Source organism: Chaetodon auriga, chromosome 15 (assembly GCF_051107435.1).
Source record: "Chaetodon auriga isolate fChaAug3 chromosome 15, fChaAug3.hap1, whole genome shotgun sequence".
Taxonomy (NCBI): domain Eukaryota; kingdom Metazoa; phylum Chordata; class Actinopteri; order Chaetodontiformes; family Chaetodontidae; genus Chaetodon; species Chaetodon auriga.
In genome coordinates, this window is record NC_135088.1 from 2,662,598 (window position 1) to 2,677,542 (window position 14,945).

Consider the following 14,945-nt stretch of genomic DNA (forward strand, 5'->3'; position numbering starts at 1 on the left):
GCTGGGCGGGGAGGGGAGGGTGGGAGGGAGCGGTTTACAGTATATTCAGTAAGGCTTTGCAGCATTACGTTTGATAAAATAGCTCCGATAGATGAAGTAAAGGCAGCCAAGTGTGATGATAGATGGGTTTATAACCACACCCTGTCCAATAAAGCAGGGTGTGGTAGACAAAAGGGTTTTGTGTGCTTATTTTTCTTCATAAGATATTTCATAACAGAAAATATACATATAGCTTGTTATGTCTAATGTGCATTTCAATAGAGAGAACAACATTCAGCCAAACAGCTGATAAAAACACAATCTGTGTAGGCTTTTCTATTTTTCTCATCCCTGCACGACAAACAGTACAGATGGCTCTGTTTTCATGCCAAAAGGCACCAAATCTAAGCTGTGGCATTATTTTCCTCTAGCGTGACCAGGGTTATGGCTTCTAGTTTATTATTTTTCATGCGGGGTATTCTACTACATTTCCCATGATTCCACACGCCGGAACTGGAAGAACAAGGCGGAAGCATGCGAAGGTAAACACAACTTTCAGTCATCGGTGTCATTTGCCAATAATTTCACAAGAACTGTGGCATTTTAATCAAACTGGTTCGGTTCAAGTCCTGGTTTTAGACCAGTTTTATCAGAAAAAACCAGTTTAATGTTGTCACGTGGCTACGTCGATCATTCGCTCTACTTCACGCGCTGCTGTTGTCATGGAGATAGCTACAGCCGGCTAAGCTAGCGTTAGCTGCCCTGTAGCTGCCGTGTATGTTTTGTCAACCACGATTCCTTTTAAAAAACTGGAGATTCATATTTTTATAAACCTTCACTGTAGACAATGCATATCATTGCATACACCGTCCGTCTCACAGGTAGCTATCCTCGGCCAGGCTTCCCCAGTTTATAACATTAGACTTGATAGAAACACGTTAGCTAGCCCTCTGTCACCTTTTCAACGTCAGGTGAGCTAATGTTTGTAAAGCTCCACTGAGGCTGTGACAAACATCAGAACTGTTAATATAGTTCCTGGAAAACACATTTACAGTGGCTGAAAGTATTTCCACTGGCCAACTTTTATTTTACACCCCTCTTTTCTCTAATATTGCTATAATTACCAAATTAGCTTATCAATTTAAAAGATTGTCTGTATCTAAAACGCCAGGTGCCGTTAATGGGATCTGTAGTTCAGTATAAACAGTGTAGATAAATCTTTGACTTTCACACATTTCTATTCTCTCATATAATGTTATATAAAGAATAAATCTCTAAAACAGATCAGTATTTTGATTAATTAATCGTGTCATTTTAAGTTATTTTTTCTATTAGGCACAAATTCTTAATATTTCCTAGTTCCAGCTGAATATACTGTGGTTTTGGACTTTTACTCAGGTAATACAAGCAATCTGAAGACAGCATCTTGAGCTTGGTGACATTGGGATGGGCATTTTCACTATAACTCAAACAGTAGATTCTAAATACAGTAATTCTTAGTAGCCCTGGTTCTATTGTCCAGCCTGAGACATAAATGCTGTGTTTAATTTTCTGCCTGACTGCTATTAATTTCTACAAAAATCCTTTGTCTCATGTGTTATATTTTTATGAGTCTTTTAAAAGGAGCCCAGCGATTGGCAGAATGCTGTCACCTCAAAGAAACTCTTTGTCGATGATCCATCCTCTCCCTGCTGTGTGCTGTGTGAGCATCCACCTGGTGTCTGACCTGATGTCTGTGTTGTTGATCAGAGTGAGCCGGCGATCCTGTGAGGACGGCCCGCTGCTGGAGGAGCAGGAGACGGAGGGCCAGCGGCAGCTGCACAGCCTCCTGCTGCAGCAGCTCCACACTGACGTCGACATCGACCGGTCAGAGCCTGTCTGTTTGTACCCTCAGAGGATGAGTTTACTGTAAAAATACAACATTATAATGTGTGGAGAAAGTAAAACTTCCACAGAAACATGTTTTTCCATATGGATTTAAAGTCCACCACAGTTGAGCTCTATATCATGTCCTATGGCTACATTCTTTGTACTTCCAGCCAACTAGATTTTTCTCACAGTCCTGCAGACGCCCACTGGGTTTGAGGCAATTTGTAGGCACAAAAATGTACCACAGTTCAATCCATTGCTGAACATTATCGGTGCAGTGGCTCCCAATCGTAATAAATTAAGCGAAAAAATCCCCTGCTGCTAACAAGCAAAATCTTCTGCCTTGAAATGTGCAGCTGTCAAGTAAAATCTGCCTCTTGACAACAGATCTTGACAGAAGCATAAAATTCTAGCTGCTATAAGACACTGACCTTACAAATAATGACTCAAATTGCATACTTTGTCTTTCAATTCAGCTCAGTTAAGGACACACAAACTGAAGAGATTTATAATCCTTGCAGGATAATTAAAGCCATTCTTTCCCACACACAGTTTAACTCTGTAACTGTTCTTCAGCATAGTGTAGTGATATAGTAATAGTTTACATCCACTGAAATAATCAAATTCTTGTCATTCTTGACACTTGAAATGAATCTGTGTGCAGTGAAAGTTTGAAACATAGAGTTAACGATCCGGTTTTGGCTCTGTCACTTCCAAAAGTCTTTGCCCAAAGCGTCATTCAAATGCAGAGTATGGTTAACCTCTTCCTTGACGAATTCACTGTCACACAGTGACAATTAAAAAACAATAAGCAGTCTTAATAAAACCATCCTGCATGTTCCTGTGAAGCTCAGTGGGAAAAGAAAACCGTCTGCAGCTTTATTCCCTCTGGGGCTCTCTGCAGTATAAAAATCTTCTGTTATGTTGCCTTCACAGCGTCTCACAGAGCAGCCCGGAGGATGTTTTATACACAACCCGCAGAGCTACAGATTCTCACTCAGCCACCTTTTTGTCTGTTAATTCTGTAAAACATCAGAAGTGACATTTAGGCCATGTGACTCTGCAGCTGTTTTTGGTCGAGCTACGAGTGAATCCTGCATGCAGACAAAAAGTCTTCAGTCTCATTTAAAAGAAAAAAATCCACAGATGTGTAGCCAAGAGGCAGTGCTTCGCCCCGGCGGCGCTCTACCGGCCGTTCGGGGAACAGGCAGCTGGAGTGAGGAGCCTCTCCCAGTTCCAGGCCCTGCAGGACGGGGAGAAGGAGCTGGCCAGCTTGCGGGAGCTGGGCCTCACCGACACTGAGATCCAGCTGTGGCAGAGCAGAGACGAGCCGGAGGCAGCGGAGAAGGTAAAACCTGCCGGAGAACACACAAAGATTAGAAACACCACATTTGCTTGGAGGTATAAATGATCTGTTAAGTGTCCGTTATTCTCATCATCTGCTGCATTGCATGTTTGGAAGTGTAAGACCAAAAAATATTTAAAGATAGAGATTTAAATGCTTTTATTTATTTACAGTAGATCAGTGTGACCTCCTCCAGGAGTGTGTGAGATTTTCAGTACGATGTCATAGTCTCACAGTATTACACCATTATTATTATGATGAGCAACACCAACCCTTAAAGGAACGAAAACAAACGTTTTTTCTGTTTAACAAACACTTTATTAGAATTTCACAACATATTTTGTCCTGACAGACATGAAGCATGACACAGTATAATTAATAAAAAAGTTTAAATGTGGTAGAATTCAGTACTGCAGATACACAAATTCCAAAGTACTTTCCATTTGGGGAAACCTGAAAGCTGATTTTTATGCTCATTATTGAAACAACAAACTCGTATAATATGCACACGAGTTGGCCAAATCTGACTTCTTAATGTCTGAGGAAGAGCTGACAAACAAACTGTGTGTAAACCTCATCTAACAAACTAATGTCCGGCCCTCGGCAGTCCCACGGTGTGTGTGCAGCTCCAGGTGTGAAGCAGCAGCGCCTGCAGGTCATCAGAGACAAGATTGAAGCCAGAGCGGAGCTGCTGTCCCGCCCACAGCGATTCGCCGCCAGTCGGCCGCTGTCACGGCGGGAGATGGAGATCGAACGAGCGCTTTTCCAGGGAAATGACCGGCTGGGTTTCCTCACCGCCCTTTACCATAGAGGTATGAAGAGCTGTCAGCGAAACAGAGTTTACACAGAGGTGAAGTGAGACGAGATTGCTTAATCCTCAGAAAATCAGCTCACCTCCAAACATGAAAGAAGCAAACGACAGACAGAGACACGTTTGCTTTCACGTTTCAGTGGCTGAACAGATTTTCTCACCCAGAGCAATTTAGAAACGCTTAACAGTTGAGTCGGCTTCAGTTTCTCGATCATCTGGTAAAATTATGTTCTCAACAGGCCTTAAATCACAGCCGACCATAATCTTCAGTTTACCTTTAAAGTCTTTAATATGCTGCGTGTTTCTTCATTCCACTGAGGAGTTTCACAAGTTGCAGTTGGCTTGTGTTTTTCTTGGCAACATTTCTGTCATTGCCAAACTTTTTTAATTCTGTTACTCTGTACATTTTCCAGAAAAAATACATCGTATAATGTTCTCAGATCCACATGAATGAAAGGAGAAATCAGTCCTGTGATCCTGGAATGATCCCAGAGGACAGAAGTCTGAGAACATGGAGTGGATTTTCAGTGGGAGAACAGGAGGATAATTAAAACATCAGCACAGAGAAATACAGGAAAACAGTCGCTCAGGTTCAGGTCAGAAGATCTCACCTGTGCTGTATTTTCCTTCACAGAAGAAGAGAACCAGGAGGACCAGCAGGGGGAGTCGTCCTCTGATCCCATGCACTCTCTCTACAGAGACGTCCTCATCAGGGAGAGACAGCAAGCTTCGATACGGGACTCTGAGAGAGCATCTCACCTGCCTGCACACAGAAATATATCTGACCAATTACACGAGTCACAGAGAGACAGCAACCAATCAGAAGACGCTTCTGACCGTCAGTCTGACCTGCAGGGTGAAAAAGGCAGCTCGTCAGCACAGTCAGAGTCGAGTTCAGGCACATCAGAGCAGCAGCTCGCTCAGGACAGACCGGGGAAGCCGCCAGCACAGATAAACATAAGCCAGCCAATCGGCAGCCTGCGCGGAGCGGTGACAGCGAGGTCAGGGGGACCGGTGACTGTCAGAGGGGAGATTGAGACAATCTCAGATGAAGAAATCCTGAAGGACCGTGAATCTGACGAAGGGATCCGGAACATCCCGAGGTTCCGAAACTACCAGCCAGGAAAACCCTCCAAGGTAACGACGGCCGCATGAAGCAGCAGAGCGTTTGTTACCAAACCTGATGGTTCGCTCATCAGACGCTGGTGTGAGGCGAGCTGCAGTGCTGATCTGAAGTAAACACACGTCTCAACAATAACATCTTCAACCAGGATCTATTAGCTGGAATCTCTCCTTTTATTCATACTGGCTGCTATAGGATCCCTTCCTAATGAGTTTCCAGTGTAAGTGATGAGGGACAACATCCACAGTGTGTAAAAATGTCATTCGAGCTCTTTCTGCATACTTCAAAGTTACAGTTTTCTTACTCCATATTCCCTCGATGTGGAACTTTCCCTCAAGCTGAGCAGGAAACACTGTCCAGGGATACGTAAAGAGAAAATTCATCCTAAAAACACTGAAACTTTGTAAGTTCTCCACCTGATTCTTCTTATTCAGACTGCTGAGGCGTCATATTACCTTCAGATAAACTCAACGAGAGCTGTGGATTTAGTCCCCCTTCACTTACAGTGAGACTGAGCACCAGACTGTTGTCATACTCAAAAAACTGCTCCTAAGCTGAAACATTAAAGCTAAACAAGCTTCAGAATCTGCAGGTTAAGAGCCGCTGACTCGCACACTGAGCTGGTTTCAGTCTGTCAGAAGAGAAGGATGACTGGTGAATGCTGTAATCATATTTCCCTGCGGCACGTCTGCGTCACACCCCAGTGACAACAGGGCGTCGCAGTGGCCTGAGGTTAAAGGAATAATTATAAGTTAGACATGAATTTCATGTCTGTGTGGATCAGCTGTCACACGACCTCGACCGACTCCGCTTATGGAGGACCTTTGTTTTTGTGCTGCAGGTGCTGTGCGTGAAGAACCTGAGCGCACAGGCGTCGGTGGCCCAGCTGGTGGCGCTGTTCTCCAGGTTCGAGCAGGAGGACGGTTCGCCGGTGCTTTACCGCCTGCTGACTGGACGGATGAAGGGCCAGGCCTTCATCACGCTGCCGGGTGAGGAGCAGTCTGTCACACGGACGGCCATGACAGTCCGGGATGTGACAGTACACAGCTGTAATACACTGTGTACTTTCTCTCATGCATCATGCAGTAGAGCTGTTATTAGCTGTTTTTTCTTCTGGCAGATGCTGAAACAGCCCAGAAAGCCCTGCAGTTGGTCCATGGGTACCGGTTGCTAGGGAAACCATTGGTGGTTGAGTTTGGCCGTGAGCGACAGGAAGAGGAGAAACAGAAGAGGAAGGAGGTGCAGGAAGAGGAGAAACAGAAGAGGAAGGAGGTGCAGGAAGAGAGCGCGTAAAAAAATGTTTATCCCGGACAACAACAACGGGCTGAGACGGACGTGATGGCGTATTATTTATTTTCATTGTCTTTTTCAGCTATTTTCATGAATAAATGCTCGTTTTTTTACCAAACCAGGTTTCTGCTGTCGACTTGTTCTTTTTAATGAACCTTTTCATTTTCATCTTGGTAAAACAGTATTTAATTTACAATAAAAAAAAGTTCAGGTTTATGTTATGAGACCATTTCCTCCGCATTCTTCCATCTTATTAAATAATTTACAATTTTGGAAGAAGGACATGATTTTTGTAACCATAATTTATGAGCTTCAGACCTTAGTTTCAGGAAATATTTCTCATTTTGAAACGTAATTTTGCAGGAATTTTGCCAATTCTTAACACCTAGTGTAAGATAAAGAATAAAGGCTCTGAGATTATTTTACTTATTCTCCCCCAAAATATCATTAAGATATGCAATTAGACAAAACAAACATGACCAGCAATAAATCAATAAATGCAGCCACGAGCATCTTCAGATGCACCTGTAGTTTGTGACACTGAGTGAATGTGCTCAGATTTGTTTGGTTGTGTGAAAAACATTAAGACAGAGACACAGAGTTTCCATTTGGGTAGATACACAATGGCTTCCAGTCAGGCTACATGCTAACCAATGCTAACCAGTGTAGCATGAAGGTCAGTGGATTTTCCTCACACTCCTCAGTTTTGATTCAGCGTTGTTCTCTTTTTAGACACTAGGTGGAGCCATTTGGCCATTTCAGCATCCATCTAAAGTTTGTTTACAGAGACATTACATGCACAAAATCTCTATAATGTCATTTCTTATGTCTTTGTCTGTCCTCACACTGATACTGTGGATGTACTACATCTGACCGGTGCATTATAAACAGTACTGAAAGCAGGACTTTTACACTGTGCTATTACTCAGTACTTCCTCCTCCGCCACCAGATCATTGCTCTTAGTTTATACCACTGCTCATGCCATCAGTCTGAATGTTCACTGTGTTTATGATATAAACTATTGTGCTTGTTGTCCTTGATATCTGCAATTATTGTGCAGCTTTGTAACTCTCATATTTCTTCAAAAACTCAGATATCAAAGAGGTAAAACTGGAGCAGGTGACACATACTGAAGACTGGCATTTAGCATGATATTATATCAGTTTTCTGCCGAGTTAAAGTCTTGTCTCCTGATGTTCCCTGACTTTATTTCATCTAAACCCTGAGATCCCCCCAGTGCACGAAGGGGAAACGTCCACGTGGCTCTGCTGGTTGCACCAACTGTACCTGTGAAAGGTGCTCAGGATCATCTCCTGTATGTTTTGACATTGTGTTTGTCTTGCAGTCTCAAACTCTGTGTGTGTGTGTGTGTGTGTGTGTGTGTGTGTGTGTGTGTGTGTGTGTGTGTGTGTGTCTTTTTTATCTCCAGTGTTCTCTCAGTCAAATGTGTGCAGGTTGAACCACTTCCTGACCAAGCTGCACTTTCCCTCTGGGCTCGACGATCAGGGATTGTGGTCTGCAGTATTTCATATCTGACTTTCCAAAGAGGACAAAAACTGCACTCTGATCTAGGCTTGAATTTAGTCTGTTACAGCAATGAGCATAAAGACTACACAGGTATGAATAATAAAGACCTGTTTGGAGTCCTGCAGTGACCTTACTTAGGCTAAAAAACTCTGGACTTTAGACTCCTGTCAAGTCCTCTCTGACCGGTAAAAGTTTGCACAGATCACTGATTCAACAGGAACCTGCACCAGAGATTTCTGCTGAAAGAGGGTCAAGATCCAATCATCAGCTGTGGTTAGTACCTGGTACTGTTCTGCTTTGAGAACAGCCTTTTCAGCCGCAAATCTTATGACCGTTAACACAATTTTATGACTGTAAACTGACCCAGTTAGCATATAAGTCAAACTGAAACTGCATATTGATTGGACTGAAGTGGTTTGGCTTTGTTTGTTTAGGTTTGTTTGTGTTAACCGTGTTTGCCTTCAGTTCAGGGCTGCGATCTTTTTCTCTTTCTACACTGAAAAAACAGAAGAAACTCATTCCAGTCTTTTTTTAATTAACAACTTCTCTCTAAAGGAGCGATCATGTGCCACTTAAAGTTATGCTTTCACAAACATTCTCTACAGTACGGACCTAAATGTCTTTAAATCTTTCTTCTGATCTCAATATAGCTTTTGCTTCTGTAAATATCTCCTTATTCTGAATTTGATGCAGCAACATGTTTCAAACACATTGGGACAGCAACAAAAAATGGCTGGGAAAGATGTGGAATGCTCCAAAACACCTGTTTGGAACATTCCACAGGTAAACAGGCTCATTGGTAACAGGTGAGAGCATCATGATTGAGTATGAAAGGGGCATCCTGGAAAGGCTCAGTGGTTCATAGAGGATGGAGCGAGGTTCACCACTTTGTGAACACATGATTGGATGAAGGAGATTACATTTAGATGAGGTTACACTTCATGTGGTGTATGATCTATCAATAAATAGAGTATAATGTTTCAGTAAACTGTTTTAGTTTCAGGTCATGCAGCGCTGTGAGAAGCGTTCTGTGTTCAGATTAGAAATCTCAGGGTTGGGTTAATGTTTATGTTGGAAATGTGGGCGAGTAAATCAACACTGGACTGTTCAAATAATGAAAAGCTACCAAAAATCTAGTGACAGTCAAAAAACCAGCCCAAGAATCCAAGAGACCAAAGAAGCTTCATTGAGTTTTACATACAATGTCATGAAAGGTCACTTTGTCACATGACTGTTTTATTAAAAAAGAACTTTTAAAACAGATCGTTTAATCTTCGGTCATCCTCACCTGTGCTGCCTTCAGTTGGCACATTTATTTGGCTTTTCTACACGAGTCACTATCAAGGTAATGGACGTGTGTGACATCCTACACTTACAAATGTGTTTACAGATTACAGAGAAAAGAAACTGTAAAGTAGTTTGTTGCTGGCTAATTGTGTTGGTTGTCATCGTTTTCTGCTCGCACACTTTAACCCGTCCACTGAAACGCATCTCAAAAACTCATCTGTCGTTTGTGTGTTGTGTATTTCATTTGTCTTGTTGCTCTGTCAAGCATACGGTGACAACACTTGATTAAATACTCTATATAAAAACAGTGTGATGAAGTGACAGTGACCTCAGACGTATCCTGTGATGTCATATCCTGCTGCTGTGGGCTTCTTGGTTCCTTGCCCTCCATGTGCACTCAACTGGGAGCTGCCACTGGTACTGCGGACCAGCGTCTGCCCCCTGCTAGCTGTGTTGATGCCTCCCACCTGCAGGGTGGGGTTGCGGTAGGTCTGTGAGGTTGTCCGTGCACCTGTGCCAGCCATGCCTCCTCCTACTGGATACGGATAGCCTCCGCCATGCCGTCTGCCCCTGCCGCCGTCCTGCTCCTCGCAGCATGAGACACACAGCATCCCCCCTCCCAGTATGGAGATGAGCGCAGAGGCCAGACCAACATACAAACACTCCCCCAGCTCAAACTTCATGCTGGCAGGTAAGTTGGGTCGGTAGAAGGTTTGGACCACCTCGTGTGTGGTCCACGCCACGGGTATGAGCGCCAGGAAGCCCGCAGCAAGGAATAAGCCCCCACCAGCACCTGCCACGCGACTCTTAATGGTACCGGAACCCTCCAAGCAGAGGGTGCACTGCATCCCCAGGACCGCCACGGCAATGGCGAGGACAGACAGCACCAGAGAGATGACCATGAGGGCACGAGAGGCCTGTAGGTCAGAGGGCAGGGCCAGCATGGAGTTGTAGGTCTCACACTGGAAGGCCCCTGTGCTCTGGTAGACGCACTCCATCCACAGGCCCCTCATGTTGGCCACGGCCGTAACAATGTTGGAGCCGATGTGGGCAGAGATCCGCCAGTATGGTAGCACTGTGGCCACCAGGGTGCCCAGCATCCCTAGCAGGCCCAGGAAGAAGCCCATCAGCTCCAGAGCTGCTGACGCCATTACATCAACTGTGATGGAGGAGACCTAAAAGTAAACACATACATGAACCAAGTGACCCAGAGGGATCAGCTCCTGTTGAACCGATGAAGAATAATTTGTCCGTAGCACGTAGGTGGAGTATATGCTGAAGTTTTCTGTAACAGTGTCTGACTTACAAACAACTGGTAATTAAACCCAAATTCAAGAAGCTATGTTGTCAATCCACAGTATTTTTAACCGTCACAAGGCCAATTCTGCAACCATACTGTCTAGGGGTGTATGGATATTGAAAAAATGTACAATCACTTACAATACAATGGTTAAACATCAAGTAACCACAGCAAGAAAACAGTATTATATGAAAGTGCAGGTTGTGCTGTAAAGTTACTAGCTAACCCGAACAAGGAATTGTTGCTGCCGTCCTTAGCTTGCTAACTGTCAAGCAGGCTAATTATTAATGAAACATCGCTGTTTCACTGCTATAAAAGCACCCCAAAACACAAACTTCAGCGTTAACCTGAGCACGAAACTGGTTTTACCTTTGTTAGCTCGCAAAGAGTCAGGCATTTTAATTAGGTGAAACATTTCCCCAAATGCTAATTTCAATGCTAATCCGAACAAGCAACTGGTTTTTGGCTTTCATTAGCGAAAACATCTTTTGCTAATAACAAGCACACCTAACGCTAACTTCAAGCTAACTTAACTGGTATTAGCTTTGTTAGCTCACTAACAGTCAAGCAGGCCACTTATTCAAACAGCTGTTGCTATAACAAACATCCCCAAATGCTAATTTCAGTGCTAACCTGAACAAGCAACTGTTGGGTTTGTTAGCTCGCTAAGTGTCGAGCAGCCTAAACAACTGCTGCTATAACGAGCAAACACAAACTTCAACTGGATGCTGTATGTTAGTTGTAGGTGTTTTAACATAGTAAAAACTAGCTAGCTAGCTAACATATGTTGATCAATACACAGTAAAATTACTTTTGGCACATTTTACTGATAATTCAAACCAGATTGACCTACCCCATAAGAAACTTTAACATGGTATAAGTACCATAGCAGTACTATAGTACATGCAACATGGTATTTTTGACAGTACCATGTACGCACAATGGTAATATCTAAGCTACTGTGGTATTACTATGGTACACCATGGTATGTACTACAGTTTACCATGGTAACATTTCTTACAATGGTTGACATTTGCCCACTGTCCTTACAAACAGTACAGTATATGTACTGCATATGTCTGTCACTGTTGGTTATATTAAGTTTATGACCCTTCCTCTTACTGTATTTGGTACACTTTGTATTTGCTGAAAGAGATTATTCCACAGATTTTGCATTTCTTTTACTTGTACAGCTACAAACGATGATTTGGCTCATATTGATACTCTGTTCGTAGGCTGCAGTAATATGTCCGCCACACATACCCACACATGCATCCCACTTCCATGCATTACCTGAGAGTGCCGCAGGTAATAGAAGAGCCAGACGCTGGACTGGTTGAGGATTGGATTATGTTCGTTTGCTGCAGGAGCTGAAGTTGCAGCTGGAGCAGAGGATGAGGAGGTAGAGGATGAAGACACAGTTGTGCCTGCAGCGTGTACAGATTGTATTCACCACTGGTATTTCTGTTGAACCTGCTCCCGCTTCTCCAGTAGAAAAGATGTATTTTCTGCTTGCTGTGTCAGACTCGGACTGCTTCCTCAGACCTGGACATAGTCGCAGCTGTTGTGCTGCTGTTGTACTTGTAAATGGCACTTAAACTCTGATGGCTGCATTGGAGCGAGCGAGCCAAAAAACACTTTAGGTACAAGTGCTTTAGAAGAAGAAATATAATCCTTTGAGTTTGATGTACTGCCTGCTGGAAGAGACAATCAAGTTAAAATACCAAAAACACAGGACAGACACTGTTAAGGTCTGTGTTCCTGCACATTGTCTCTCGGCTCTGTCTGGGTCAGATGCTCTGCTGTCTTTGTTTAAGTGTGATCTCTGTCCTTCATCCAGACTTTCACCTCCTGTCATGTACACACAGTCTGACAGTGATACCTCTGACAGCGACACACACATACATCATCATTGCCAGCCAGGTTAATCATTGTCTCATCGGTCATTTCTCCAAAACAGGCGGTACGCCATCTGCAGCAGCTCCTACAAAACAAAATGTTCAGCGGACCCCTGTGAGAGTGAAAAAGGTTCAATTCAGCAAGTGTCATGGTACTTTAATGACAAGAAAAGAGCTCAGAAAACAGTTTTCCTTTCATGTTATGAGGTCTCTGTTCAGTCAGCATAAATCCCAAAAACTGCTTTTGAGCATTTTTTTGTATTTTTAATTAAAATCAGCAATGGAATAAGCCTGAAGCAAAGGAACTGAAGAGGCAGGAAAGATTTCAATGCTTTTAATGTTTTTGTTTTTATCTTATTTTAATTGAATATAGTTTTTTTGTGGCACGTGATGATGAAGACTTTTCAATGTGTACTTCTGAGCCTTTAATTTCATTTTAATTCATTATTTCCTCTTTGCTTCCTGTTGTTCTCTTCTCTGTTATTCTTTATTCTCTTATTCAGTAATTTCATGACTTTGTTCATTGATTCAGTCTTGTTTTTACATCAACTCATTGAGCCCAAACATTTAAAATTTGACCTTGATGCTAACGCTTTAGCATAAAAACTGTTAAACGTTAGGAAATTAGCATGATTTTAAAAATGCGAAAATAAAATCTTGATGTGATTTATAGGTATTTGAGTGACTGACTGAATGATTTTGGTGTTTTATGTTCATATAACGCAGCAGAAGAAGCCAGTCTCCTAAAATTGTGTCGCTAATTAATTAGCTAAGAGCATGTCTGTTTCTTTTAACGTTCCTTCTATCTTCTATATAATTCAGTGCTATTACAAAGCCTTCCCCACACTGCCAGGATATAACTCTGATGGAGAAATACAAAATACATTGATTATCATTACTCAAAATTATTATTTTTGCCTAAAAGCAGTCAAATATCATACATACATAATAAACTGAATAAAATGACCATTCAGAGCTCCTGCTGCTGCTCTGTGGGTTGGACGTCAATACATTTTTTTATGTTTATACATTTTTAAATGAAAGACAGCTTTATTTAAATTAAATAGCATATTAGTTTTGCGATTCCATTTTAATATTTTATTATTAATTCATCATTTAAAATATAAACCTAAAATGGGCAAATTTAATGACTTTATTATCTTTTTCATCTCTCTAATTTCATCAATTCCTGGTAAAAATTGTGCATGACTATAATTATTTTGATGGCACTTTCAGGACCCCATACGAAAACAGTTGTCACTGCCATAACATACTGTGAATTTACAGCTCTTTTCAGCTGACACCAAACTTGGCTGCCTCCTCTACGTCATCATCCATCAACTGCTTGCCGGCATGCCCGTTTGAAGGCTGCTGATGCTGAGAGCTACACACACACCAAACCATGACAACAAATATCTGCCATACATACCATGTCAGTGTATCTCCAGATGACAGATGAAGAGGCATGCTCTCCCTTGCCGGCCTGTGGCAGTGTCATCTAAACTGTTTACATGTGCCATTAGTGTCTGTATCAGTGTCAGTAGTTGCAGTCGGCCAGTTTGCTGCTGATCCCGTCCTGAAGCTCGAGTCTTTACTTTCTAATCCCACCGACCGGCCCTCACATAGCAGCAGCATCATAATGGGATTAGCGTGTAATCCAGTCACTTCCCCTTCGTGAAGTGGACTGAGAGGGCAATGTCCACACACTCAGAAACACTGAGCCATTATTATGAATCACAGAGGGGCATTATCTGGACACACTGCATATTAATGAGGCAGCTCAGGTCAGCCAAAGACCCTTTGTTATACTAGTGTGACTGGCTGGTGGTCAGCTATGATGAATGAATGAGAGGAACATAAAATTAATGGCACATAATGCTCCTCATAACGATCAAAATCAGACAAAATCATGGTCGTGTAACTTCCACCTCTGTCGTTGTTGAACATGTCATTCCAAAAGTATGACCGCTGATCCGCTGCTGCAGCAGCCAATGCTCTTCTGGGAAGGCTTAGGAGATTGTGGACCCTGGCTGCAGGGATTGGCTCATTCAGCCACATGAGCATTAGTGAAATCAAGCGCTGATGTTGGGCGACAAGGCATGGTTTTCATCCCAAAGGTGTCGGGTGGGGCTGAGGTCAGAACCCTGTACCAGCCGGCTGAGTTCTTCTACATCAAACTGGGAAAAGCATCTCTTTATGGAGCTGGCTTTGTGCACAGGAGCATCATTAAAACAGGAAAGGGCCAAACACAAAGTTGAACCATAACCTGATGTTCTCAGTTTTCCTCACTGCAGTCCAAAAAACTCCAGTTAGCCCAAAATACAGCTGCCAATTCTTACAGGAGCAAGAAAAAAGAACACATAACACTAATTCTGGCTCCATTTCATTCAATCCAGACTCCAGGCGGCTGCAGGTGCGGGTTCTTGGGGCGAGGTTGTGACAGCTTGATGGCGGGCAGGTGTGCCGATTCCCGATGATGAGCAGGTGTGAAGAAGGAGAGACAGAGGACGAGGAA

At 42.9% G+C, this 14,945-nt stretch overlaps 2 protein-coding genes across 5 annotated transcripts; one reads left to right on the forward strand and one right to left on the reverse strand.

The window, feature by feature from the left end:
• Nucleotides 1–383: 383 nt before the first annotated feature.
• Nucleotides 384–6,539, forward strand: rbm41 (RNA binding motif protein 41). The gene is made up of 7 exons (XM_076751291.1): nt 384–521; nt 1,729–1,845; nt 2,995–3,196; nt 3,801–4,005; nt 4,639–5,141; nt 5,969–6,116; nt 6,248–6,539. The coding sequence occupies exons 1-7, from the start codon at nt 514–516 to the stop codon at nt 6,418–6,420; spliced, it is 1,356 nt and encodes a 451-aa protein (XP_076607406.1). The 5' UTR covers nt 384–513; the 3' UTR covers nt 6,421–6,539.
• A 2,609-nt stretch (nt 6,540–9,148) lies between these two features.
• Nucleotides 9,149–14,116, reverse strand: cldn2 (claudin 2). Of its 4 annotated transcripts, none has more exons than XM_076751352.1 (3): nt 13,860–14,116; nt 11,826–12,543; nt 9,149–10,407 (listed from the first exon to the last, which is right to left on the reverse strand). In XM_076751352.1, the coding sequence occupies exon 3, from the start codon at nt 10,381–10,383 to the stop codon at nt 9,562–9,564; it is 822 nt and encodes a 273-aa protein (XP_076607467.1). In that variant the 5' UTR covers nt 10,384–10,407; nt 11,826–12,543; nt 13,860–14,116; the 3' UTR covers nt 9,149–9,561. The 4 variants fall into 4 exon arrangements, with proteins under 4 accessions (XP_076607467.1, XP_076607471.1, XP_076607469.1 ...); XM_076751356.1 differs by having other exon boundaries at nt 11,826–12,226; nt 13,860–14,037; XM_076751354.1 differs by having other exon boundaries at nt 11,826–12,516; nt 13,860–14,037.
• Between the last annotated feature and the right edge of the window lie 829 nt (nt 14,117–14,945).

What these genes read in the sequence shown, in the direction of transcription:
- cldn2 (XM_076751352.1), bottom strand. Translation starts at nt 10,383, where the DNA reads ATGGCGTCAGCAGCTCTGGAGCTGATGGGCTTCTTCCTGGGCCTGCTA.
- rbm41 (XM_076751291.1), top strand. An exon ending in AGCCGGAGGCAGCGGAGAAG is followed by an intron (nt 3,197 to 3,800) that starts GTAAAACCTGCC and finishes GGCCCTCGGCAG; the next exon opens with TCCCACGGTGTGTGTGCAGC. An exon ending in CACCGCCCTTTACCATAGAG is followed by an intron (nt 4,006 to 4,638) that starts GTATGAAGAGCT and finishes TTTCCTTCACAG; the next exon opens with AAGAAGAGAACCAGGAGGAC.